This window comes from Geotrypetes seraphini, chromosome 9 (genome assembly GCF_902459505.1).
Source record: "Geotrypetes seraphini chromosome 9, aGeoSer1.1, whole genome shotgun sequence".
Taxonomy (NCBI): domain Eukaryota; kingdom Metazoa; phylum Chordata; class Amphibia; order Gymnophiona; family Dermophiidae; genus Geotrypetes; species Geotrypetes seraphini.
The window spans coordinates 10,478,960-10,506,811 of record NC_047092.1 but is presented as its reverse complement, the minus strand read 5'-3'; the positions used below and the strand labels follow the sequence as shown (position 1 = coordinate 10,506,811).

At 44.6% G+C, this 27,852-nt stretch overlaps 1 protein-coding gene across 1 annotated transcript; it reads right to left on the bottom strand.

Moving 5' to 3' along the window:
- Window positions 1–1,198: 1,198 nt before the first annotated feature.
- Window positions 1,199–27,852, bottom strand: ANKRD16 (ankyrin repeat domain 16). The gene is made up of 7 exons (XM_033958020.1): window positions 27,390–27,852; window positions 16,922–17,142; window positions 15,024–15,066; window positions 11,430–11,538; window positions 6,525–6,686; window positions 5,136–5,214; window positions 1,199–1,377 (listed from the first exon to the last, which is right to left on the bottom strand). The coding sequence occupies exons 1-7, from the start codon at window positions 27,707–27,709 to the stop codon at window positions 1,217–1,219; spliced, it is 1,095 nt and encodes a 364-aa protein (XP_033813911.1). The 5' UTR covers window positions 27,710–27,852; the 3' UTR covers window positions 1,199–1,216.

Here is a 27,852-nt window from a genome sequence, read left to right as displayed (position 1 = left end):
AGCTGGCTATCTCTCCAACCCTTGTATTTTCTGTCTGTCCAAACTTGACAGTAAGCTCTTCAGAGCAGGGACTGACTATTACATGTCAAATGTACAGCATTGCGTATACCTTTCAGAGCTATAGAAAGGTTAATTAGTAGTAGCAGCTATCACTTATCCAGGTTAAGTGCGATATTCAGTACTTAAACCCCTAAGTATCTTGGATCACGGGAACTTCGCTATGGTAATATCTGAGCTCAGCATTTGATCTAGTTGACCATGAACTTCTATTGCGATTGCTCCATGAGTTAGGTTTAATAGGAGTGGTTTGGGATTGGTTTGCAGCCTTTCTCCAGAATCCTAAATTATTGAACTGTGGGGTACCACAAGGCTCAGCCCTTTCACCTATTCTATTTAATATATTTTTGAGTCCTCTTGCAAGACGAATTCAGGAATTAGGAATCAGTACATATATCTATGCAGATGATATTTTGTTGGTCTATGATTTATCCCCTTCAACACTGGATCTGAGCCCTCTTTTGGATGGTTTGGATAGGATAGAAGAATGGTTGAGGGAACATAGACTAGTATTGAATATGTCAAAAACAGTAGCATGTTGAATTTCTGGTGACAAGGTAACACCACAACTAGATCTTTCACTACACCATCAGCATATAAAGATAGTAGATAGTTTTTTCGCTCCATAAGATGCACTTTTTCCACCCCAATACCCAATCTCTCCCGCACAACCAACACCCCTCTCGGCAGCTGGAGAGATGCCTAATCACTCCCGCCACCATGCAACAACCCTCCCCCCCATGCATCCAACGACCCCTGCCCTCTCCCCCTTACCTTACTTTCATATGGCTGGAGGGATGCCTACTCCCTCTAGCCAGCTGGCCCGCCTCTTCAAAATGTTGTGCCTTCCCCTCCCTGGTGCATCCTGGCATGCACCGGGGAGGGGCCTGAGACTCTGATTAGCCCAGGTTGTTTATGGCCCCTCCAGCTGAGAGTCATCACTTAATACACACTTACACATCTTTTGTGGCCTAACAATGGAAAATTATTCTACAGAACAATTCCTGCTGCAGAATCATGCTGAAGGAATTTCACCATCGTAGCATCTAATCAACGCATGGCCCCTTCCAGTTTATAGCCACAGGGGTTCATGCACCAGAGCTCCTCCCATCTCATAAACTTAAAAGTACAGTTGTGCTGCTTTAAAGGTTTCAGTTGTTTATTGGACACCAGCAAAGTCTTTAAAGATCTGGAGGACCTCGCCTTTCTTTATGAGGTTTTGGGCCAACATTCCAGCACTGTCGAAGGAATCCCTGAGTCCAGCCTGGAGGAGAATCTGTATACATGTCCCATGCTGACCCGCACAAGCCATGTGCAGTGCTGTTCAAAAACAGGAAATGTAAATCCAATGCTACTCACTGTGATGAATATATTTTAAGCATACATTGTGTGTGTGTGAGTTAAAATGCCTAGGGAAGTGAATGGGGAGGCAACACAGTCACCAGGGATAAAGACATGAACAGTTCAGAAATATCTCCAGATGAAATTTAAATAATTAACTGAAATGCTAGCTCATCTAAGCAGTGTCTTCCAGGGTTTGCATTCACTCCCTGACGTCACAATGCCTCATTCCACCAATGCCTAAGAGCCAACCTCATCAGTGATGTCACAATGGCTTCATCGTTCTATACTTGGCTCACTTCTGATATTTTATCGGAGGAGAGTGTGGCTTAGTGGTTAGAGCTCTACAGGCTCAGCATCTTGAGGTTGTGAGTTCAATCCCTGCACTGCTTCTTGTTACCTTGGGTAAATCACTTAATCCTCCACTGCCAGGTACATTAGATAAGATTGTGAGCCCACCAGGATTGACAGGGAAAATTGTTTGAAGTACCTGTATGTAAACTGCTTTGAGTGTGGTTATAATAACTACAAAAAGGTGCTATACAAGTCCCAATCCTTTTCCCTGATGTCATAATACTTCATTTCATCAATAAGAGCCAACCTCATCAATGATGTCACAATGGCTTCATCGTTCTATACTTAGCTCACTTCTGATATTCTATTGGAGGAGTGTGGTGCAGTGGTTAGAGCTCAGAGATAACACTAAAGAAGAAAAATAAACTCTCTCAAAAATACAAAATATCACCCAGAAAAGAGAGAAAGTTGATACGTAACGGTGTTCTATGAATTAAAAAGACAAGGATCAAAGGACCTCAAACACCCAACCTTCACCCTCCAATATTTATCATTGGTCCGAGAAACCTTGTTTAATTTTTAATTTATTTTATTATTGTAAACTTTTATCAATTTACTTAATTAATAGCAAAAAATCAAGTGAATTCATCACCAAGTGAATTAATCACCCAAAATTTTAAACTGTATCCACATATTTATAAAAATAAAAAAAAAGACGTGGAGGGGCATAATCGAAAGGAATGTCTAAGTCCGTTTTCGTCTAAGTCGCAAGTCGTCCAAAGTAAAAAAACAGCAAAATTTTTTTTCTTTTGAAAATCGTCTAATTATACGTCCTGCCGATCTGATCGTCCAAGTCGCTAAATCGTCCATCTTTATACCACATTTTCGTCCAACTTTTCATCCAAGTCAAAAACGCCTAGAACAAACCCTGTTGGACGTGAGAGGGGTCTGCAAAGTGATGGACTGAACACCCAGACATGGCACCTAAATAGTGGGGTACCTTACAGGGCACTGCTGTGAACTTCACAAAAAGGGTGCCATGTCTTCTCCTCCCTACAGCTCTCTTATAGGTTACGGTGAGCCCCCCAAACCATCTCCAGAATCCCTTAGACCCACTTATCTACCACCCCAATAGCCCTTATGGCTGCAGGAGCCACTTATATGCCAGTAAAAAAGGGTTTGTGTGGGTGTGCACATGTTTCAGTATCAATGCAGTGATTACAGGGGCTTATGGGCATGGGTCCTCCTCTCTATGGGTCCCTAACCCACCCCCAAGATGACTTAAGGTGCCTCTGTGCTGGACGACTAGGCTTTCCTATGCCAGGCGGCCAGGTGATGATGTTCTGAAGGCATAATTTTCAAGTTGTGATTAATATTTTTATGGGGGGGGTCGGTGATCACTGGGGTAGTGTGTGGTGGTCTGTATTATGTGTTTGCAGTGCTTATTTGGTCACTTTAAGTGGGTTTTTGTGACTTAGACCATGTTTTAAATGGTCTAAGTCACAACGTCCAAGTTCTGTCGATCCTGGGCTGTATAACTTTCAGATATACATGCTGTACGACTAAGTCTAAGCCGGCCTACGTCCCGCCCAACTCCCGTCCTCGACACTCCTCCTGAAACGCCCCATTTAGCTTTGGTCGTTCAGCGGCACTATGAAGGCTTAGGTTGTTTAGAAATACGTCCAAAACCCATTTTCATTATCGGCACTTGAATGTATTTTGACAATGTTCGTCCAAGTGCGACTTAGGCCGGTTTTTGGACGTTTTTCTCTTTCGATTATGAGCCCCTTAGCTCATATTGATGTGGGACAAAAAAGCCCAAATGGATCCAAGTTGGAATCAGCTGTATGAATCTTTGGAAAATATATGAAGTCCAAATCTGGTCTTTTTGCAGTGGTTAGAGCTACAGCCTCAACACCCTGAGGTTGTGGGTTCAAACCTTGCACTGCTCCCTTGAGTCTGGGCAAGTCACCTAAACCTCCACTGCCCCAGGTATATTAGAAAGATTGTGAGCCCACTGGGACAGAAAGGGAAATGCTATATGTAAACTGCTTTAGTGTGGTTGTATAGCTACAAAAAGGCGGTATAGAAATCCCAATCCCTTTCCCACACCGGAGTTTCTTCTGAAATCCTACAGTCATTAACACCGAGTTCAGCCACTAGGTGTTACCCTTATGTGAGGATGCCGACTATCTCCCTCTCTGCCCCAGAGAATGCACGGAGGCCCTTCTGCATGGCAGGGCAGGGCAACTGTCCACCTGAGCTACCAGCCAGCTTAGGATTTCTTAGCTGATAAAGTAAACAGTGTTTTGGAAACTGTTAAATTAAATGATATACCTGAAACTGAGGTAACGGGAATCTATTGCTCATAATGTAGTGATTAGAGCTACAGTCTCAGCACCCTGAGGCTGTGGGTTCAAAACCTGCGCTGCTCCCTGTGACCCCGGGCAAGTCACTTAATCCTCTACTGACCCAGGTACATCAGACAGATTATAAGCCCACCAGGACAGATACTGAAAATGCTTGAGTACCTGTGTGTAAACTGCCTTCAGTGTGGTTGTGTAACTACAAAAATGCAGTATACAAGTCCCAATCCTTTTCCCTGATAATCTAATCTAATCTAATCCTTAGGTTTGTATACCGCATCATCTCCACGTTCGTAGAGCTCGGCGCGGTTTACAGAGAAAAAATAGGAAGGAACTACAACAGAGGGTTAGAGGTAGAAGTGTGAAGAAAATTTAGAGGACTTGGGATGCCAAGATGAAAGAGTTTCCTTGATTCCTAATTTGGAGGGAGACTTACATTTTTGAGAAAAGCCAGGTTTTCAGATGCTTGCGGAAAACTTGGAGAGAGCTCAAGTTCCGAAGAGGGGAGGTAAGGCTGTTCCAGAGCTCAGTCATAATGTTTCATTCCACCAATGCCTAAGAGCCAACCTCATCAGTGATGTCACAATGGCTTCATTGGTCTTCTGATATTGTATTGGAGGAGAGTGTGGCACAGTGGTTAGAGCTACAGCCTCAGCACCCTGAGGTTGTGGGTTCAAACCCCCTGCTGTTCCTTGTGCCCCTTGGCAAGTCACCTAATCCTCCACTGCCCCAGGTACATTAGATAGATTGTGAGCCCACCAGGACAGATAGGGAAAATGCTTGAAGTCCTGTATGTAAATCGCTTTGAGTGTGCTTATATAACTACAAAAAGGCGGTATACAAGTCCCAATCCCCCCCCCACCCCCCCCACTTGACCCTTTTGGCAACAGTTATGATCACTGTTAAAGCAGGAAGATTAAACCACCTTCGAAAGAAAAAAGTTCTTGCATTAAGGATAGAAAGAAATCCTCAACAAAAAGTGTTTTATCCCCAATAGTCTTTTTTGGAACATATAATAATGTGCAAGCCACATATATAGTAGATATGGACTAAGACAATGAGACAAGTTGATCTTACCAGATCGGCCTTTGCCATCTTTAGCGTTTAAGTCAGCACCGAGGGACAGCAGAGTCAGGACAGTAGCAGTATGTCCTTCCTATATTTAAAGAAAAAAAAAAATCCTGAATTCACAAGATATTGCAGGCACAATGTACGGCTTACATGGCTCATAAATGAGAACATATACACTACTACTATCATTTCTATAGTGCCGCTAGACATACACAGCACTATACATTAAAACTTTCAAGAGACTGTCCCTGCTCAATAGAGCTTACAATCTAATCAAACAAACAGGATAAGTAGGGGGTTTCTCAAGTATGGGATTTACAAGCAAGTGGGAGTTAGGAGTTAAAAGCAACCTCGAAAAAGTGGGCTTTACGCCTGGATTTAAATACTACCAAGGATGGAGCTTGATGAACTGACTCAGGCAGTCTGTTCCAGGTGTACGGTGCAGCAAGAGAGAAGGAACGTAGCCTGGAGTTGGCAGTGGAGGAGAAGGGTACAGATAAGAGAGACGTGCCCGATGAACGGAGCTCTCAGGAAAGAGTATAGGGAGAGATAAGAGAGGCGAGATTTTGAGGACCTGCAGAGTGAATGCAATTGTAAATCAGTAGGAGGAGATTGACCTGTTTACGGAAATGGATAGGGAGCCAATGAAGTGACTTGAGGAGAGGGGTGATGTGAGCAGATCATATATTGCATTCTCTGGAGCAGGGGTGTCAAAGATCCTTCTCGAGGGCCGCAATCCAGTTGGGTTTTCAGGATTTGACCAATGAATATGCATGAGATCTATTAGCATACAATGAAAGCAGTGCATGCAAATAGATCACATGCATAATCATTGAGGAAATCCTGAAAACCCGACTGGATTGCAGCCCTCGAGGAGGGACTTTGACATCCCTGCTCTAGAGAATGAGGAACCATGCAAATATTGCACCTGTACAAAGTGCTTAAAACTGAATACATTACTAAACACCATTTGTGCCCATGTGCAGCGAGAGTGCGAGGTACCCCTACCCAGCCCTTATCTCTGTCCCCCCCTGCTCCTTCCCCAATCTCCCCTGCTGTGCGCACCCCCTTCCCTTCCCCCATACCTCTAGTCGTTCACCGCCACATGCTCTTCGCGACCCTGGCAGCTCTCCCTCTGACATCATTTCCTTTGCGCAGCACCCGGAAGCGACGTCAACGGGAGAGTAGACGCGGCCGGGAGGAAAACGTCGAAGTTGTTGCTCATGGAGGCGAACAGCTAGAGGTGCGGGGGAAGGAAAGGGGGGGGGCGTGCACATGGCGAGGGGAGGAGTGGGAAGGGGGGAGAGAAGGAGGGGTGCCAGCACCCTCACCAATGGACTGACCCCCCCCCCCACCTTGCTACGCCACTGTCTTACACCACAATACTTCCCGGACCTTGGCTGCGTAGTGCAGCGCTGTTAGGCAGATGGCAGTTGCCCTCGTGTTCACATCGACAGCCAGATCACTGATCAGGAATCGGATCGCTTCATCCTGTGCCGTTACTGCTGCCTGGTGTACAGGCTGAGCTCCCAACTTATCCACAGCTGTGGAACAGGCCTAAGCAACAGAAGGGGGAGAAAGGGCAGCAGGAATAACATATACGCCTCTATTTTGGCCAGTTAATACCACACGTTTGATTAAAAATGCTATATAAATTCCTTGTTGTTGTCAAAGTTAATCATTTAAGGAAAAAAAAAAAAAAGACTGATGCACAATGAACTAGGTGTACATGTGATTTCCTACAAGTATAGCCTAAAATTCTTCATCATCACTATGGATAATATAAGGGGGGAGGGGCAGGGAAATACAGAACGAGACGTCCAGGAACCACAGACCAAAAGGTTGGTTACTAGGTTTCACACACAGGAAAAGACATGGTGAAAAAACAGTTGGTGCCAGTGGGCTGAAATACTGCTGCTTGGACAGAAAGAAAGCCATTGTTACTGCAGAGACTGAGATTGGGTTAAGAGGGGGAGCCTCAGCTAATATAACCAAAGGTTTTGGTCTCAGTCTCCACCTGCTGGTCAGAGTGAGATATAACCCATCAGTAAAGAACTGTACCGGTCTAGAGGGCGATACAGAAGCTGTTGTTACTGCAGTACATTTGGAAGGATTTTGCTTTAAAATTTATTTGTAATAAAGACCCTTATGTTCTAACATTTTTATTGAAGGAAGAAAGTAAATATACAATTATATTATACAAATTCATTATAAGTAATCTCACAATTCTGAGACTTCCATTCCATATATTCTATTAAATTAAAGATCCTTAAAAGGAAAATACTTGTATCGGAAACTTGTACTGAAATTATGGCAAATCTAGTGCAAATTGTAACCTGTTAACTATATACTATGTATGTTTAACATGTAACCCGTTCTGAGCTCTTTGGGGACAATAGGATAGAAATCGAAATAAGTAAATAAATGTTTATGGTGTGCTATTAGGTTTTGTATTATTATTATTATGTTTTGTGAAACTGTTTTGAATTTGTATTGTGCTAGGAAAGGTGGTGCCTTTTTTTCTTTTTTTTTTTTTTTTTTTTTTATTTATCACATTTTATACATTACCATTTATACAAATAATAACAATAAGAAAGGAATTTTTCCAAAGAGAAAAACAACAAGTGTAGCCCTATAGGTGTCTTCTATATAATTTCCTCTAGTCCACATTAACTGAGAGAGAACAAACAAGCAAATAATACAGATATATTTAAACATAATCATGATCAATAGATCAAACTTTCTAATGTGTAAATACTAATAAACTCCCAATATTAATTACGTGGTGAGAGAAGAAGATGAACTCGTTTCATGACGTTGTAAAAATTGTTCTAACTGCACTGAGTCCCAATAAACATAATCATTTTCCTGAAATTTTATCAAACATTTGCAGGGAAACTTCAAATAAAATGTGGCTCCCAAAGCTAACACCCTAGATTTCAAAACCAGAAAAGATTTTCGTCTTAATTGTGTTGCTTGGGCCACATCTGGAAATATTAATACATTGTCTCCACAGAATTTCGTTTGTTTATTTTGAAAATAAGCTTTCATTATTAAGGATTTATCCATTTCTCTCGCACATGTTATTAAGAGTGTAGATCTAGTTTGGATTATATCCTGTGAATCTTCTAAGAAACCAGTTAAATCGAAATCAATCTGTTCCAACTGATCTATACCCGGTTCTATGGAAACTTTTTTCTTCTGGGGAACATAATATAAATTTGTTAGAGGCAAACTTTCTGTGTCAGTCATTCCCAAAACTTCCTTAAAGTATTTTTTAACCAATATTTCGGGAGATATCAAATGAGTTTTGGGAAAATTGACTAAACGCAGATTTTTTGCTCTCTGCAAGTTTTCCATTTTTTCAAATTTCAAATGAGTGATATGAAAATCCTTAACAGCTGTTGAGGAGACTGCTTGTAAGGTAAGCATTTGGGATTCAGTTGTCCTAATTGATTTTTCTATAATCTTTAAATTTGAATCAACATTCACAAACTTATCAATCACTTCCTGTGAAAATTTAACGTTCTGTGTCACCACAGATTTTAATAACCCCTCCATTCGAGTATTAATTATCCATAAATCTTTCAAAGAAATTTCCTGAGGTTCAGCTAGAGGATCTCTAGGAGCCAAAGTCTCATCTTGAAAAGATAAGGCTTTCGGCATCCCCCCATAAACCAGTGAGGGCGATGTCTGTTGCTCGGAGACTCCCTCTGGCTGAAAAATGGAGCTCGGATTGGGCTCCAAACCACCAGGAATACCTGGTGGAGGTGGTGGAGTTCTACCTGGTGGACTAAGAGATGCTCCTGAGAGGGAATTCGCTCCTTGGCTATGGCTGAGAGCACTGGAAGGAACTAAATGTCTGTCTATGGGACCTGACAAAATAGGCGTAGACACCTTTGCTTTACCTTTTCTTTTCCCCATATTATAATTAAACATACATACGTTTCTCCCGTTCCTCCCAGTGTCTCCAAGGAGCTCCCAAGGGGCAAAACGTGCCCCTTAGGGCACGCCCCTTTGGCCACGCCCTGCGGCCGCGCCCTGCGGCCGCGCGCCGCAGTCGCGGCGTCCTTTTCAGCCACGGAGAAAGGACCCGCGTGACGTCGGGCAGCTGTCTCCGCAGGTGCCTGCAAGGATTCAGTCACCCGGTCCCAGCTTAGTTGTTACCAAAAGCAGTGCAGTCCTGAGCAGTTACCAAAGTCCAACAAGCAGTCACATCAGAATACTCGCGTCTCCCCAGTCTCCTGCAGTCGCGGCGTCCTTTTCAGCCACGGAGAAAGGACCCGCGTGACGTCGGGCAGCTGTCTCCGCAGGTGCCTGCAAGGATTCAGTCACCCGGTCCCAGCTTAGTTGTTACCAAAAGCAGTGCAGTCCTGAGCAGTTACCAAAGTCCAACAAGCAGTCACATCAGAATACTCGCGTCTCCCCAGTCTCCTGCAGTCGCGGCGTCCTTTTCAGCCACGGAGAAAGGACCCGCGTGACGTCGGGCAGCTGTCTCCGCAGGTGCCTGCAAGGATTCAGTCACCCGGTCCCAGCTTAGTTGTTACCAAAAGCAGTGCAGTCCTGAGCAGTTACCAAAGTCCAACAAGCAGTCACATCAGAATACTCGCGTCTCCCCAGTCTCCTGCAGTCGCGGCGTCCTTTTCAGCCACGGAGAAAGGACCCGCGTGACGTCGGGCAGCTGTCTCCGCAGGTGCCTGCAAGGATTCAGTCACCCGGTCCCAGCTTAGTTGTTACCAAAAGCAGTGCAGTCCTGAGCAGTTACCAAAGTCCAACAAGCAGTCACATCAGAATACTCGCGTCTCCCCAGTCTCCTGCAGTCGCGGCGTCCTTTTCAGCCACGGAGAAAGGACCCGCGTGACGTCGGGCAGCTGTCTCCGCAGGTGCCTGCAAGGATTCAGTCACCCGGTCCCAGCTTAGTTGTTACCAAAAGCAGTGCAGTCCTGAGCAGTTACCAAAGTCCAACAAGCAGTCACATCAGAATACTCGCGTCTCCCCAGTCTCCTGCAGTCGCGGCGTCCTTTTCAGCCACGGAGAAAGGACCCGCGTGACGTCGGGCAGCTGTCTCCGCAGGTGCCTGCAAGGATTCAGTCACCCGGTCCCAGCTTAGTTGTTACCAAAAGCAGTGCAGTCCTGAGCAGTTACCAAAGTCCAACAAGCAGTCACATCAGAATACTCGCGTCTCCCCAGTCTCCTGCAGTCCAGGGGGAGACGCGAGTATTCTGATGTGACTGCTTGTTGGACTTTGGTAACTGCTCAGGACTGCACTGCTTTTGGTAACAACTAAGCTGGGACCGGGTGACTGAATCCTTGCAGGCACCTGCGGAGACAGCTGCCCGACGTCACGCGGGTCCTTTCTCCGTGGCTGAAAAGGTGCCTTTTTTTCTTTTGTGGAGGGGGAGTAAGAGTTAATTTATGCCAGTCTGTGTTTACACCCCTCCCACCAGAATCTACATTGATTTTTCTAGGAATGAAAGAAATGCGAAAAGAGCACAGGTATAGAAACTCTTGCAGTGGAAGTCGGATCACACTTTGCTTGACGTGTGTTCTCTCTCTCTCTAGTAGTCCCGTGGAGACTGAGCATTTCCCCTTCCATACCATATAAAGTCACTGCTACCGTGTTTCCCCAAAAATAAGCCCTAGCATGATTTTCAGGGTAGGTCCTATTATAAGCCTACACCAAAAATAAGCCCTAGTTGGACTGACCCTTCCGAATATCCCCGACACTCCCTGATTCGCCAGCGGCAGCGCTTCGCCCCACCCTCCCATGTGCAACATCTTTCCTCCCCTCTCACTCATCCCCTTGTGCAGTATTTTTCCATCCCTCCTTCCCATCCCGCGCAGCAAAACCCCACCAACCCTCCTACCGCGAGGCCAACATACCTCCATTCCAATCAGCAGCGGTGGCAGCACTGAACAGGCTGCTTTGGGACTTTCCCTCTGCCGCATCACTGATGATATCATAGGGAAGGCCCCGACGGGGAAGGCCTGCGAAGCAGCCTGTTAGTGCCGCCGTTGCTGCCATTTGGAATGGAGGTATGTCAGCCTTGCGGTGGGAGGGTCGGCGGGGTTCTGTTGCACGGGGGGATAGGAAGGAGAGATGGAAAGATGCTGCACAAGGGGATGGGCGAGAGATGATCGTTGTACACACACAAAAAAAAAGACATCCCCAAAAATAAGCTCTAATGAGTTTTTTTGGACCCAAAATTAATATGACAGTGTCTTATTTTTGGGGAAACACGGTATTAATAAGACAGTATTTTGCACATAGTGTGAATTTAAAGCTATTACAAATGGTACCTGATGCTTCTCTAGGAGTAAGCGAGCCACATTGATGTGTCCGTGCTGTATAGCATCCATAAAGGGCGTGACTCCACAGCTGTCCCTGCTGTCTGGCTCATACTGGCATCTGGGGTAGAAAAGACAGCACATTTTTTAAAGAACCCCCCCCCCCTCCTTCTGTGAAGCAGGAATAATACCTAAACAACCTGAATACAGTAAACTCTCTGTTAACCAGAATTCAAGCAAACAGCAAAAAAAAAAAAAATTCAAATACTGTAATACTTTAAATAAAAATGAAAATAAAATCAATTTCTGACAGAAACACCATGCCTGAGTACACCCACACTCTGACTACCACATGTCCAGTAGTTTGTCTGGAACAGTTTATGGTATGACACAGTATGGGGTATAGTATTAGTTAGGCCTATTTTTAATAGTAACTCTTAAGCAACCAACACTGGTGTCCATACCTCAAAAGGGATATAATTCTGTTGGAGAAAGTGCAGAGGCGAGCCACGAAACTCGTCAAAGGAATGGAGCATTTGAGCTACAAAGAACGACTCGGGAAACTGGGATTGTTTACCCTCGAGAAGAGAAGACTGAGAGGGGATTTAATAGAGACTTTTAAAATATTAAAAGGATTTGATAAGATAGACCAAGAAGCAGAAATGCTAACATTTTCAGATGTGACATGGACAAGAGGTCATAGCATGAAACTGAGTGGTAGCAAGTTTAGGACAAATCTCAGGAAGTTCTGTTTCACTCAGCGAGTGGTGGGTGCTTGGAATGCACTCCCGGAGGAGGTTGTGGCGGAGACTACGATACTGGGATTCAAGCGCAAGTTGGATGCACACCTTCTTGCATATCATATTGAGGGATACGGTAAAGTCGGGTTTCCAAAAAGGAGTACCTAATTTGGCCGCCGCGTGTGCGGAGCACCGGACTAGATGGACCTCGGTCTGATTCGGTGAGGGCATTTCTTATGTTCTTAACCAGAAACTACATTTATCCGGCATCTAGCAATCTCTTGGGTGCCAGTTAATTGAGAGTCTCCTGTCTCATCATTTGTATACTGACACTGCTTTCACTTTGGGGTCATTTCACCAAAGTGCAACTTAGCACGGTCTGTGCACGAGCATGGTAACACACCGCTGTGGCGTGACAGTGCTGATGATTTGCCAGTTACCTGCATGCTGTGTGTCGGGAGCATGGAAACTGATGAGAGAATGGGTGTGGACTGCGTTAGTGTCTTATGTGGTCAGTGAGAGTGCAGTGCACTTACACCAACAGTGAACAGGCTTAACATGTGGTAAAGAACATTTCAGTGTGGTAACTACAGAGGACATGCTGGGCTCACCTCCAACAATTACCACACAGGGTTTGCAGGTGGCTTTGTGTTGGTTTTTGCTGTTGAAGCAGTAAGAGCAAAAACGTACAGCAATTTAATAAAAGCATCCCTTGGAGTCTAACTCTATCACTTTTCATTGTGTGTGTATATATGTTTACCCCTGAGGAAGCCATTTATTGGCAAAACCGGGATTCTAGTTGGGTTTTGGGTCTGCACGGCAGCACCGTAGCGAATATATAGACATTGGAGAAAGTTTTGAACACTTTCAGCCAGCACTGCGTTCAAGAGAAGGCTTTTTGAACTTTACAAGATAAGTGAACTTTATTTCCTTCTCTTTTGATACTGTTGTGAAGTTTCAAGTTTATTAAAAGTTTGTTGTACACGCAATGTCAAGTACTTCAATGCGTATGACAATTTAAAATTGAGACAAAAATAAGACAATTTTATACAAATCAAACGTACAATGTATACACACAAATAATTATCGATACAAAAGGAAAGAGGGGTGAACTACAATCTTTTAAAGAAGATAAAGATACATTTAAGGAAGACACATCCGGAAGGTAATGAAGAATAATTTTAAAAAATTTTAAAAATATGGCTAAGTCTAAAGTAGAGGGTAGGGGAGATTGTGACCTATACTTAAGGTCTGATTAAGATTAGGTATTTGAGTACAAGGATTGATAATAGATGAATTATCCTATCTATGTCTCAAATGGCATTTTAATGAACTTTTAAATTTATCTAATGAGGATTCACCACGTAAGTAAATTGGTAAATTGTTCCAAAGCTGGGGTGTTATAACCGAAAACATGGTAGATCTTCTAGTACCTATTACTTTTAAAGAAGGGATAGTCAGCAAATGTTCTGTTGATCTAAGTGTCCTAGCTGGAGAATATGGCATCAGGAAACGATCCAGAAATATTGGTGTGTCGGTTTGTTGGATTTTAAAGGTTAACAGTGCAATTTTATAAATTATTCTATGTGAGATTGGTAACCAGTGTGCTTTTTGTAGAAGAGGTGTTACATGATCATATTTTTTTGACTTAGTAATAATTTTTATTGCTGTATTTTGTATAATTTGTAGTCTTCTTATTTCTTTCTGGGTTATACCATGATATAATGTGTTGCAATAATCTAGCCTAAAAATGACCAAAGAATGAATGAGAATGTTAAGAGCTTCTGGTTTTAAAACTTTAGATCAAACGTGTCCAACCTGCGGCCCTGTGAAGTATTTTGTGCGGCCCCAGTCGAGGGCGATGCAGTGTTTTCCTCTGCTGCCCCCGAGTGTTTACCGTCTTGCCAGCTCTGTCCTCTGTCTTGCTGCAGCATTTGCGTATTTGTGCGGCCCCCAGAAAATTTTTTTCCGGACAATGCGGCCCAGGAAAGCCAAAGGTTGGACACTCCTGCTTTAGATAAAGATCTAATAAGACGTAATTTATAGAAACAGTTTTTAACTACTGAACTAAGTTCTTGATCTAGTATGACTGTACTGAATAGAAAGAGTCACAGTGTAGCCATTTTCTAAGCATTTCACACTATATATTATTTTTATGTGAAAGAGATTGTGAGGACATTATAACAAATATTTGATTAAATGATTTAAAAGAAATTTTGTTCTGGGACTTATACAGTGCATTACTAATGAACCTGGAACTATACGATATAACACTCCCATATTATACAAAGAAAGTGAGCCAAGCATAGGGCAATTAAGGAGATAGCGTGGAAAAAAATGTATGAATAAAAATAATTTTATTGTATTAATGTTGTAATCTATTTATTTAACAAATTTCTCAACCGCCTATTACTAGGCAATTTACGAGTAGCAACATTAATAAATAACTAAAAATATACAGAAACAGAATTATACAATCAAACATTTTAGATCATTCAATAAGAACAATTTATCCACAGCGTTCTATTATATAGCAATCCAGAACCAGAGTAAGCAAGAATCATCATTCATTACAATTCTTCTACAAAAAGTGTAGTCTTAAGTATTTTCTTGAATTTCTGAATATCAGTGAGGGCTCTTTGTGGTCCAGAAACGCTATGAGTGTCAGGAGCAGTGCGGAGCATTCAGCGCGGCTCCCTGCGCTAATAACTGCTATCGCAGTTTAGTAAAAACGGATATGTGTGTGTGAATTTTTTAGCATCAAGATCCTTGCTATGAAACTCAGCTTTTTTATTTCTCTGGTTCAAAATCTAGAAGCTATTTTGTTACCAAATCAACAAAAAAGTCAAGATAGGGTTCCACTTACCTCTCTAGCAGCAACTCAACAGCTTGGAGACAACCATGCATGGCTGTGTGAAAGCAGAAAGGAGGAGGAGGGGGTCAATTAAATCACTGTTCAGACACAGGTCTTCCCCAGAAGCAGAAAAACAATGTCTCCTCTGGCCTACTGTTGACTTCTACTCAACAACACAAAAATAAGTACAACCCCTCCCCGTGTAGCAATACAAAACAAAAAGAGTGGGGCAAAGGGGGTTTAAGTGACTTGCCCAGGGTCACAAGGAGCAGCAAGGGTTTGAACCCACAACCTCAGGGTGCGGAGGCTGTAGCTTTAACTACTGCACCACTCTAGAAATCAAAATGTAGTAAAAAGGGAGCCAAGTATAGGATAATTAAGCCATTATGACATAAGAACATAAACACGGTCTCTCCCGAGTCAGACCATGGGTCCATCACGCCCAGCAGTCCGCTCCCGCGGTGGCCCCCCCCAGGTTTGCGACCTGAAAGTGATCTTATACCTAAAATATTCTATTCCCTAATCATTTAATATCTTGTAGATAACCCTCTAACTATACCCTTCAATCCCCTTTTCCTTCAGGAAATCATCCAATCCCATTTTGAAACCCAAAATCGTACTCTGCCCTACCACCTCCTCTGGAAGCGCATTCCAGATGTCCACCACCCTCTGAGTGAAGAACTTCCTAGCATTTGTTTTGAATCTGTCTCCTTTCAATTTTTGCGAATGCCCTCTTGTTTTAGTTTCCCCCGCTAGTCTGAAGAATCTGTCCCTCTCTACCTTCTCCATACCCTTCATGATCATGACATCACTGAGGAGGTTGGCTCTTATTGGTGGAATGAGGCATTATGATGTCACAATACCAGCTCTGCTTATTAGAGGCTGAAACTTTTCACACTTTTTATACCATTCTCCCAGGGGAGCTCAGAACGGTTCACACAAATTTATTCAGGTACTCAAGCATTTTTCCCTGTCTGTTCTGTGGGCTCACAATCTATCTAATGTTCCTGGGGCAAAGAGGGGGATTAAGTGACTTGCCCAGGGTCACAAGGAGCAGCGTGGGACAAAAAAAAGATAACATTTATAAAGATTTTTATGTTCAAACATTTTTACTGAAGGAACAAAAGAAAAATACATTCATATAATACATAAAAATATTCCCTACAAATAATTTCACATATTTAAAATTCCAATCCATAAAATCTATAAAATATTATTATAAAGATTTTTAAATATATTGTTTTCTAATACATTTTCTCTGAAATATATTGGACTTGAAGTGGGCAGAGTTTTGTACTACCTTTCTTGCTATAGGGAAGCAGGGTCAGAGAATCAAATCCCAAAATCTTCAGGGCAGCCTTCAAGTACATTATCCAGCTGAGAAGGCTGCCAAATTCTTATAGGCATGAACATCTGGTTCCAGAGAAGCTGAAGCAGAAAGGCCGTCTATTTCTTTTGGCCTAAATATCATATTTCATGCAATCATGGGAATTTCCCACCCACCATGATGACCTGACACCTGATGTGGGAGCCTCGGCATTCATTCATGGAACACTTCTGCACAGCCCAAAACAATGCAGACCTATCTTAAAAAATAATATTTGCAAATAGTTGCAACATAATCGGCCTTCTGAACACAAATACAATACTGCAAGAGGACTTCTGCTTCAGTTCCGCCATCCAAGTCATCCGTGTTAGTTAACTAGGGAAGCTTCTGATTTCAGCCGAGATAACGGTTTTGCATCTATTACAAGTATTTATTATTTATGACATTTCTAATCCTCTTAAACCTAAGTGACTTACAAAAATACATACATAATTAGCAAACAAAACACAGCATATACATAAAAACAACAGTCTGTAGATTCATTATAATTAAAAGTTTCTATAAACAAAGTCGTTTTCAGTACCTGCTGTGTGCAGAGGTGTTCTCTTGATTTTGCTCTCTGTCTTCCAGACGTCCGGGGAGACGGAAAGCAGGTACCCGAGGACCTGTGGGTCACCTTCTCGACTTGCGATGTGGAAGCTGTTCCAGCCATCTTTGTTCTTCAGTAAAGGATTGGCTCCATGTTCAATAAGATCTTTAATCACCTCTAGGTTTTTTCTGGTACAAGCCATCATCAGAGGAGTCCTAAAACGAAAGAGGGAGGCAGGCCAAGGACAGAATAATAACTTTCCACATAGGAGCACAAGCATAATTTAACATGCCCTACCCTGGCCCCTTCTATCTCACCATGTCCGTTTCCCCATTAAACTGCTTCCCTTTAAACTGCATCTTCACTCGCTATCTGCACCCCCTGTTTTTTACCTACATGTAATGTAATGTAATTTATTTCTTATATACCGCTACATCCGTTAGGTTCTAAGCGGTTTACAGAAAATATACATTAAGATTAAAAATAAGAAAGGTACAGTACTTGAAAAATTCCCTTACTGTCCCGAAGGCTCACAATCTAACTAAAGTACCTGGAGGGTAATAAAGAAGTGAAAAGTAGACATAGAGGAAAAATAAAAAATAAAAATAAACATTTTAACAAGACAGCATTGATCTAAATACTTTGGAAGGTAGAAGAGAGGAGAGAAAGGAATTGATGCAGAAGGGGGAACCGTTGAACAGTAGAATTCTGGAGATATTTAAATGATAGAAATAGAACAAAACAAAGACAAAAAGCAAAAACAATAGATAAGATTAAAGATAAATCATAAGCTGGAAAGGAAAATAAAAATAAAACTTTGTCTTCAATCCACGGTTTCAGCGTCATTGATGAAGTGGAGCAAGTAAGTTTAGGAGGAGCGATGATGTTTCCAGAAAAAGGAAATGCCCACCTCCACTGTACCCCTTTGTTATACCTATACTCTTGGATTGATCCTTTACGCAGATTGTCTTGACCTTCTTCCCTGTACCATTTTTTGCCCTGATTGTACCTATTTTCGCTGATTGTACCATTTTTCGCTGATTGTTCCTATTTTCTCTGTTTGTACCATTTTTTCTCTGCCACCTATTTTCTCTGATTGTACCTTTGTACCATTTTCGCTGATTGTCCAGCCTTTCTTCGTTGTAAATCGCCTTGAACTACTATGGCTTTGGCGGTATATAAGAAATAAAATTATTATTATTATTATCATTATGTACTAAAAAAAAAAAAAAATCCTACAGGATAGGATAAGAACTGTAAGGGCCAAAATTGTCAATGAAGAAAAAAGGTTTTTTTGACTGCCTTGTCAGTGCACATGAATGCACAGTTATAAAGGTTAGTAACTAGAAGCAAATATGTAAGGTGATAACCATCGTATTGACTAATGTACTAGGGGACGTATCCATCATCTATTGCATATTTACCATACGGATTGGCTGTCCACGTCTCTGCAGATAATGCAGTTGAACCTGGGATACCTGCCAAGGCCCATCTCATGCTAAAATCCTCAAATGAAGATGTCACCCAAAGAGCAACACCCCCATATTCTCCCCCCCCCAACTAATCAAGCCACCCCTGCTCCAATCAGCTCTTAACCTATATCAGAACCTTACCCCAGATCCAATATTCCTGATCATTCTTCCAATCCAATCAGACTCCCCTGATCAGAACCCAAGCCATTTCCCTTATTTATTTAATTTTCTATACCATTCTCCCAGGGGAGCTCAGAACGGTTTACATGAATTTATTCAGGTACTCAAGCATTTTTCCCTGTCTGTCCTGGTGGCTCACAATCTATCTAATGTACCTGGGGCAATGGGGGGATTAAGTGACTTGCCCAGGGTCACAAGGAACAGCGTGGGTTTGAACCCACAACCCCAGGGTGTTGAGGCTGTAGCTTTAACCACTGCGCCACACTCTCCCCTCTGGGGGAAGATCCCCTCCCCTCATAGCCAAACCCTTCCTGACTCCAGGCCTCCCTCCCCCTTCCTGTTTTGAGGCTGCCTCCTGCTGACCAGCTGTGCTTTGAGTAAGGAAGGGATTCACAGCTCAGGACAGGGGGGGGGGGTTGCGGTTCAGGACCGTTGCCACAGATTCTTCAGGGGACTTTTATTTTTTCACTGGCAATTTTTTTGACAGTTGGGAGAGAGTGCAGGTTAACTGAGAATCTACTGTACTATGTCCCTATAAGGACATCATCTGACTTCTGTTCATTTTACTATCCTAAGTATTTGTAATTAGGAGACAGTTAGGTATTTATAGATCTGTCCTAGAAACTTGTCTGTTTACACTTAATTTTTGTTGCACCATGAAATAAATTTGCTTTGGTAGTTTGTGGTTCTTATTAGATGATTTTAGGACTTTACAACCTATGTTTTAAGTGTGTCTTTCCTTAGATCTACAAGAGCTTGGGGCTGTGTCTGAAGGACTTCTGCATATGTGACACAATGACATCATGCGCAACCATGTGACGTCATCACATCGCATCCACACTTGCTTGGAGGCCCTCTAGACACGGCACCAAGCTCAGGGAAGAAGAGACAAAGTTTGTGTGGGTGGCGGGGCCAAGTGTCTTCAACAAATCTGGTAACGCGTTCAAGGGCTATACTGTATACCAGGGGTAGGGAACTCCGTTCCTCGAGAGCCATATTCCAGTCGGGTTTTCAGGATTTCCCCCAATGAATATGCATTGAAAGCAGTGCATGCAAATAGATCTCATGCATATTCATTGGGGAAAACCTGACTGGAATATGGCTCTCAAGGACCGGAGTTCCCTACCCCTGCTGTATACTGTTAGAAACACTCACAGACATACACACACCTGTATTAATGCAAGACACACCAATGAAGCAGCAAAGGAGTTTATTGTTATGCTTCTTGCAAGAAGGGTGTCCAACAAAGGCAGGTACACCCTTCCCTTTTTCATCATCAGCTTATATATTTTCTGAACATAATTTTTCTGTCCATCAAATCCTGTCCACTTGTCTCACTGGGAAAGACAAAAGTGGCTCACAACCTATCCCCTCAACCCAAGTACTCCACGTGCTAAGGATCCCCATTCCTGTTTACAGTTTTATTTTATTTTTTCTTACATGGTACAAGACTTGGGTCAGCAAGCCCACCCACCCTTTCAACAGCCCTGATGCCCAGATGCTTGCATTTCCCCTATCTTTATTCTGCAGACCCTCACCTCCTCCCTTCTGTCCACTATCAGCAACTTGCTGACTCAGAGTTCAACTGTCAGTGTAATCCATGGTTCCCCCCTTTTCATGTTACAGTACAATGTTCAAGTAAAAAAGCTCTTAAGAACACTGATGCATCCTATCTTTTCGATTTCTTAATGAAGCAAGCGTATCTAGGATACCAATTCATTACCTCTGATAGCCTTAATCCCCTACCCATGAAATCATCAACACTTTCAGCACATTCTAACAATATATATATAAAATCTACATATCCCTGTTCTTAATATACACTTAGTCCAGCAAGTTTCTATTTTTTTTTTTTGTAAGCTATTTTTCCTCGATATTTTTAACCAAATTTTTAAAGCCACTCTCAAATATACAACACATTTTGTAGAGTTAACATAAGAACATAAGAACTGCCATCTCCGGATCAGACCCATGGTCCATCAAGTCCGGCGATCCGCACACGCGGAGGCCCAGTCAGGTATACACCTGATGTAGTTTTAGTCACCCATATCCCTCTATGCCTCTCATAAGGAGATGTGCATCTAATTTGCCTTTGAATCCCAGCACAGTGGATTCCTTGATAACCTCCTTTGGGAGAGCATTCCAGGCGTCTACCACTCGCTGCGTAAAACAGAACTTCCTGACATTTGTCCTGGACTTGTCCCCCCTTAGCTTCAAACCATGTCCTCTTGTCCGTGTCGTGTTGGACAATGTAAATAATTTATTTTCCTGCTCTATTTTATCGATGCCTTTCAGCATTTTGAACGTCTCGATCATGTCCCCTCGCAGCCTTCTCTTCTCAAGGGAGAACAGTCCTAGTTTCTTGAGTCGTTCCTCATATTCCAAGTTCTCCATACCTCTTATTAACTTCGTTGCTCGTCTCTGCACCCTCTCTAACAGTTTTATATCCTTCTTTAGGTTGGGAGACCAATGTTGGACACAGTATTCCAAGTGTGGTCTGACCATTGCTCTATAAAGCGGTATTATGACTTTCTCCGATCTACTCGTGATTCCTTTCTTTATCATGCCTAACATTCTGTTTGCTTTCTTTGCCGCTGCCGCGCATTGTGCCGACGGCTTCAGGGTCCTATCTATCAGTACACCCAGGTCCTTTTCTTGTTCGCTCTTACCCAGAGTTGCGCCTGACATTCTATACTCGTATTCCTTATTCTTACTACCTAAATGCATTACTTTGCATTTCTCCACGTTGAACTTCATCTGCCATTGATCTGCCCATTTCTCTAACTGATACAAGTCGCTCTGGAGTTCCTCGCTATCCTCCTGCGATCTGATTGCCCGGCATAGCTTTGTGTCGTCTGCAAACTTAATGATCTCACTGGATATTCCGTCTTCCAGGTCATTGATATAAATATTAAATAGGATCGGCCCAAGCACGGAGCCCTGGGGCACACCACTAGTCACTTTCTCCCAGTCTGAGAACTTTCCATTTATGCCCACTCTCTGCTTTCTGTTTTCCAACCATTTGCCTATCCACCTTTGTATATCTCCCTCTATACCATGGCTTTGTAGTTTCCTGAGAAGCCTTTCATGTGGAACTTTGTCGAATGCTTTCTGGAAGTCCAAATATATTATGTCCACCGGCATTCCACTATCAATTTGCTTGTTCACGGTCTCGAAAAATTGAAGTAAATTCGTCAAACATGATTTCCCTTTCCTGAACCCATGTTGACTGGGTTTCATCAAGTCGTGTGTATCTAGGTGCCGGACTATGCTATCCTTGATCAGTGCTTCAACCATCTTTCCAGGGACAGACGTAAGACTCACAGGTCTGTAGTTGCCCGGTTCCCCTCTCGATCCTTTTTTGAAAATTGGCGTGACATTCGCTATCTTCCAGTCTTCTGGTATCTGTCCAGTTCTGATTGTCAGATTGGCAAGTTTCTGCAATAGCTCTCCGATTTCAACCTTCAATTCCTTTAAAACTCTCGGGTGAATTCCATCCGGTCCAGGGGATTTGTCACTTTTAAGTTTGTCGATCTGGTAGTATATCTGGTCCAACTCCACTTCAACTGTGGTGAGGCTGTCTTCTATTACTCCACTAAACACTTTCACTGCTTCTGGTATTTTAGCGGTATCCTCCTCCGTAAAGACGGACGCAAAGAAGGAATTTAGTTTGTCAGCAATTTGTTTATCTTCCTTGATGTACCCTTTTCTTCCCTGGTCGTCCAGGGGTCCCACCGCCTCTTTTGCGGGGTTTTTCCCTTTCACGTATCTAAAGAAGGGTTTGAAGTTTTTGGCTTCTTGCGCTATTTTTTCCTCATAGTCCTTTTTGGCATCCCTCACCGCCTTGTGACATTTCTTTTGATCATCTTTATGTATTTTCCATGCTTCGGTTGTTTTCATGTGTTTCCATTTTTTTGAAAGAGTCCTTCTTTTCTTTTATGGCTACCCTCACCTGTCTGGTAAGCCATGCCGGTTCTCCCTTACCTTTTGTTCTCCCCTCTTTGGAGATCCTTGGAATGTGGAGATTTTGTGCTTCTGAGATAGTATTTTTCAGTAGGGACCATGCCTGGTCTACCGTTTCAAGTTTGTCCACCTTTTTCTTGAGTCGTTGTTTCACCATGGCTCTCATGCGATCGTATTTGCCCTTTTTAAAATTAAAGGTTTTGGTTAAGGTTTTGGCACGTTTTCTATTCCCGATGTCAAGCTTAAAGTTGATCACATTGTGATCGCTCGTCCCCAGCGGTACCGTAACTTCTACTTCTTTTGTCGGTCCCGTGAGGCCATTTAGTACCAAGTCCAGGGTGGCGTTGTCTCTTGTCGGCTCCTTTACCAATTGTTCCAGGAAGCAATCCCCTAGCACCTCCAAGAACTTGGCCTCCTTGCCGCAGTTGGAGGTTCCTAGTTTCCAGTCTATCCTCGGGAAATTGAAGTCTCCCAATATTATTATATTGCCCGTTTTGCTTTCTTGTTTGATTTCCTCTATCATTTCTGAGTCAGTTTCCTCCGCCTGTCCTGGGGGACGATAATAAAGGCCAATTTTCGTGTCTGCGCTGTTTTGGCCAGGAATCTTGACCCAGAGGGACTCTAGCTTCTCTTTTGTTTCCGTTGTAGCCACTTCAACAGATTTTATTCCTTCCTGAACATATAGGGCAATACCTCCACCTTTCTGCCCTACTCGATCTCTTCTATATAGTTTGTATCCCTGCAGTACGGTGTCCCATTTGTTTTCTTCATTCCACCATGTTTCTGTTATGCCAATGATATCCATGTTCTCATGTCTTGCTATCGTCTCTAGTTCTCCCATTTTGTTTCCTAGACTTCTAGCATTTGTATACATGCATTTAAGTTCCCTTCGTGTTACCTTTTTGGACTTTCTACTCTTGGTTGTCCTTACAGTTTCCTTTACGGTATCCTTTACTGCTCCTGTGTTATCTCCCATGTTTGTTGTGTGGTCATCCCCTCCTGTGTCTGGGTTGTCCTTTCCTGCTTGTTCTCCTTTGTTGGCTGTGAGGTTGACCTCTCTTGTGTATGAGTAGTAGTCCTTTGTTCCTACGTCAGGGCATCCTGTTGTCCGTACCATCGACCGGTCGTCGACTGTCGGCTTTCCCCTGTCCTTCAGTTTAAAGCCTTCTCTATTGCTTTCTTCATGTTGCCTGCCAAAACTCTTGCTCCTTCCTTGTTGAGGTGCAGTCCATCCCTTCTGTAGTACTTGCTTTTTCCCCAGAACGCCGTCCAGTTTCGCACGAAGTCGAAGCCCTCGTCTTCGCACCATCGTCTCATCCAGGCGTTGATCACTTGCAATTCCCCTTGTCTCTTTCCATCTGCTCTTGGTACAGGGAGGATTTCAGAGAAGGCCACCTTCACCTCCCTGATCTTCAGTTGTCTTCCGAGTGAGCGGAGCTGGCCCTTCATCTCTTCCCTGTCATACTTCCGCCCGCTCACATCATTTGTTCCCACGTGGATAAGCACAGCGGTGTCCACTCCCCCTGCGCCATCTATGATCCTGGAGATCCTGTTGGTCACATCCTTTACTCTTGCTCCAGGCAGACAGGTGACGACTCTGTCCTCTCTTCCTCCTGCGGTGTGGCTGTCCACGTGTCGTATGATGGAGTCGCCTACGATGATCCCCATCTTCTTTATTCGGGAGTTCCTTGGGGGGCGTAGGTCCACGTCCTTGGAGTAGGGCCAGTCATCTTCCTCCAATGCTACTCTTGAAATTGTTTCCTGTTCTTTGAGCGGGGGGACATCTTCCTGTGCTCTCATTTTTCCTCCTGGTGTGCGGTTGTCTCCTACCTCGTCTTCGTTTTCTTCTGTGTTTGCATGGGTGTCTTCTCTATTCACATGGGTTTCCTGAGTACAGTTTTCCAGCCCTGGGATCTCTACGTGGTGCTGATGGGCTTCCTCTATGAACATTTCTAGATCCTTGACCTCGTCGTTTGGGTTGTACTCCACTAGAATCTTCTCCTGTACTCGGATTCTGTCTTCTAGTTCCATCACTGTTCCCTCCAATAGTCTTACCTGACATTTCAAGCTATCCATCTCCATGCATCGATCGCAAATGTATGCCTGGATCCCCGAAGGGAGGTAGTCATACATATTGCAGTCAATACAGAAGACAGGAAAGCTCATCTTCTGACTTCCTTGGGCTTCCATTTCGTGCTTTACTCGTGGGTTGTCTGAGTGATTTGATGTGACCTACTTCTGCTCTTTTTCCTATTGATCCTACCTCCCCCTTACCTTCTGACTTCCTGACTGCAGGCTTCCTATTTGAGTGAGTCTGTTTGTGTTACAGTGCCTGTGCCTTTGTGTGCTTGTGTCCCTTGCCTGCTGCTTCCTTGTGTTGCTTGTCTTGTTGTCTCTCTCGTGTGTGCTGTCTCTGCTCTACCTCACCTTGATTGTATGTGCAGGTTGGTTTCTTTTTGTGTCTGTCTCTTTCTTATCTTCTGTGTCTGTCGGTTCCTTACCGGTCTGTTCTCCTCTGGTGTTCTTGAGAGTGTATCGCTCGTCCCTTGCAAGGCCCTTCGCGAAGGCGCTCTCGCTAAGGCGAGCGCCTTTACCGCTCGCCTTCGCCGAGCGCCGAACGGCTGGGCGCCGTTGGCTCCTCCCCTTTTCAAGGGGGGGTCCGGCGCTGCCTCTGACGTGTAGGGGGTGGGCGGAGCGTACTCTCGCCGCTTCCCCGAGTCTTCGGCTCTCCTTCGGCTCTCCTTCCTCCTGCTGTTCGGCACCAGCGTCTGTGTGCCGCGTTGGCTCCTCCCCTTTTCAAGGGGGGGTCCGGCGCTGCCTCTGACGTGTAGGGGGTGGGCGGAGCGTACTCTCGCCGCTTCCCCGAGTCTTCGGCTCTCCTTCGGCTCTCCTTCCTCCTGCTGTTCGGCACCAGCGTCTGTGTGCCGCGTTGGCTCCTCCCCTTTTCAAGGGGGGGTCCGGCGCTGCCTCTGACGTGTAGGGGGTGGGCGGAGCGTACTCTCGCCGCTTCCCCGAGTCTTCGGCTCTCCTTCGGCTCTCCTTCCTCCTGCTGTTCGGCACCAGCGTCTGTGTGCCGCGTTGGCTCCTCCCCTTTTCAAGGGGGGGTCCGGCGCTGCCTCTGACGTGTAGGGGGTGGGCGGAGCGTACTCTCGCCGCTTCCCCGAGTCTTCGGCTCTCCTTCGGCTCTCCTTCCTCCTGCTGTTCGGCACCAGCGTCTGTGTGCCGCGTTGGCTCCTCCCCTTTTCAAGGGGGGGTCCGGCGCTGCCTCTGACGTGTAGGGGGTGGGCGGAGCGTACTCTCGCCGCTTCCCCGAGTCTTCGGCTCTCCTTCGGCTCTCCTTCCTCCTGCTGTTCGGCACCAGAAAAAGGAGGCCAGATCAAGACATCCAAGTGAAAGCAATGGAAGCGAGGAGGCCGGATCAAGACATCCGGGTGTTACTTCCCTTGAAAGCAATGGCAGTGAGGAGACTGGATCGAGACTTCCGGGTTTTACTTCTCGTGAAAGCAATGGAAGCGAGGGAGGGCCGGATCGAAATCCGGGTTTTACTTCCCTTGAAAGCAATGGAGCCAAATTTTTATTTTATTTATTCAATTTTCTATACCGTTCTCCCAGGGGAGCTCAGAACGGTTTACATGAATTTATTCAGGTACTCAAGCATTTTTCCCTGTCTGTCCCGGTGGGCTCACAATCTATCTAACGTACCTGGGGCAATGGGGGGATTAAGTGACTTGCCCAGGGTCACAAGGAGCAGTGTGGGATTTGAACCCACAACCTCAGGGTGCTGAGGCTGGAGCTTGAACCACTGTGCCACACCGGAGCCAAATGACAACCCTACCTTTGGGTGTCCCATTTCCCTCACACTACAGCAGGGGTGTCAAAGTCCCTCCTGGAGGGCCGCAATCCAGTCGGGTTTTCAGGCTTTCCCCAATGAATATGCATGAACTGTATTAGCATACCATGAAAGAGTGCATGCAAATAGATCTCACGTCACCCCCTTCTACCACCAACTTCACTGGCTGCCATTTGAATCTAGAGTCCTCTTTAAATTCGCATGCTTCTGCTACAAATCGATAAATGGTTCAGCACCAAGTTACATCAATTCTCACTTTAGCCTCTACAACACAAATAAGAAATCCCGTAGAATTCAGTTGTTCGCCTTCCCGTCTCTAAAACTCTGCCATCTTAAAAGATTCCTAGACAAAACCTTCGCCTTCCAAGCAGCTAAGCTCAACCCATGGCTTGCACAAATGATACTCGAGGCCCCCACTTACCTCGGCTTCAGAAAATCACTCAAAACCTACCTATTCGGCAAACAAGACCCCTAACAACCCCCCCCCCCCCCGCTTACATTACTACACGCCCCCCCACCCGCCCCCGCTCTTCTCCTCCCCTTAATTGCTTCCCTCTCCCCTCCGCCAGTCATCCTCTGTAAAGTTCGATTAACACTGCTTATATCCGATAAACTATTTATATCGGATAAATTGTCTTTACGTGATAAAATGCTGTAAACCCTGCTTTAACATTTGTTTTTATCTGATAAATTGTATATTAAAATTGTTCAAACTGTTTGTAAATCTGTGTGTCAACTCAGATACTACTGTAACTGATGTAAACCGCCTAGAACTCTCCGGGTATGGCGGTATATAAGAATAAAATTATTATTATTATTATTATTCATTGGGGAAATCCTGTAAACCCGACAGGATTGCGGCCCTTGGACACCCCTGACCTACAGTTATAGTGGTATAACTGTGGGTCAGGGGTGTCCAAGTGCCCCCCCCCTTAAAGTGAGCAGATTTTTCATTTTCTGTGCAGACCACCTGCCCAAGAGGCTGCATTTGACCCACCAGTCGCCTTTTTTCAGGCAGTCCACCTGGGCCCCTTTGGCCAGCAGGTAGAGCAGGCAGTCCCTGTGGCCCTTGGAGGCGGCCTCGTGCAGGGGCCTCTTGTAGTCGCTGTTGAGCGGCTCCGCCTCCACGCCCAGGGCTTCCACCAGATACGTCATCGCGCTCAGGCGCCCGTGCCTGGCCGCGTGGTGCAGCAGAGTGTCGCCCGACTTGGCCGAGGGTTTCCCACTCAGCGCAGGCCCGGCCTCGGCCAGCTCGGCCCGCAGGAGGTCGCAGCGGCCCTGCCGGACCATGTGCCGCAGCCGCGCCTCCTCGGCCATCGGCGGGAATCGCCGTTCACCCAAAGTACGGCTGCAGAAGAACGAAAACTACATTTCCCTGCGTGCACCGGGCGATAACTGAAAAGGCGCGGCTCACGCGGCGACCTCGCGCTGGTCAAAGCCTACGTGGCTGCGAAGGGAGG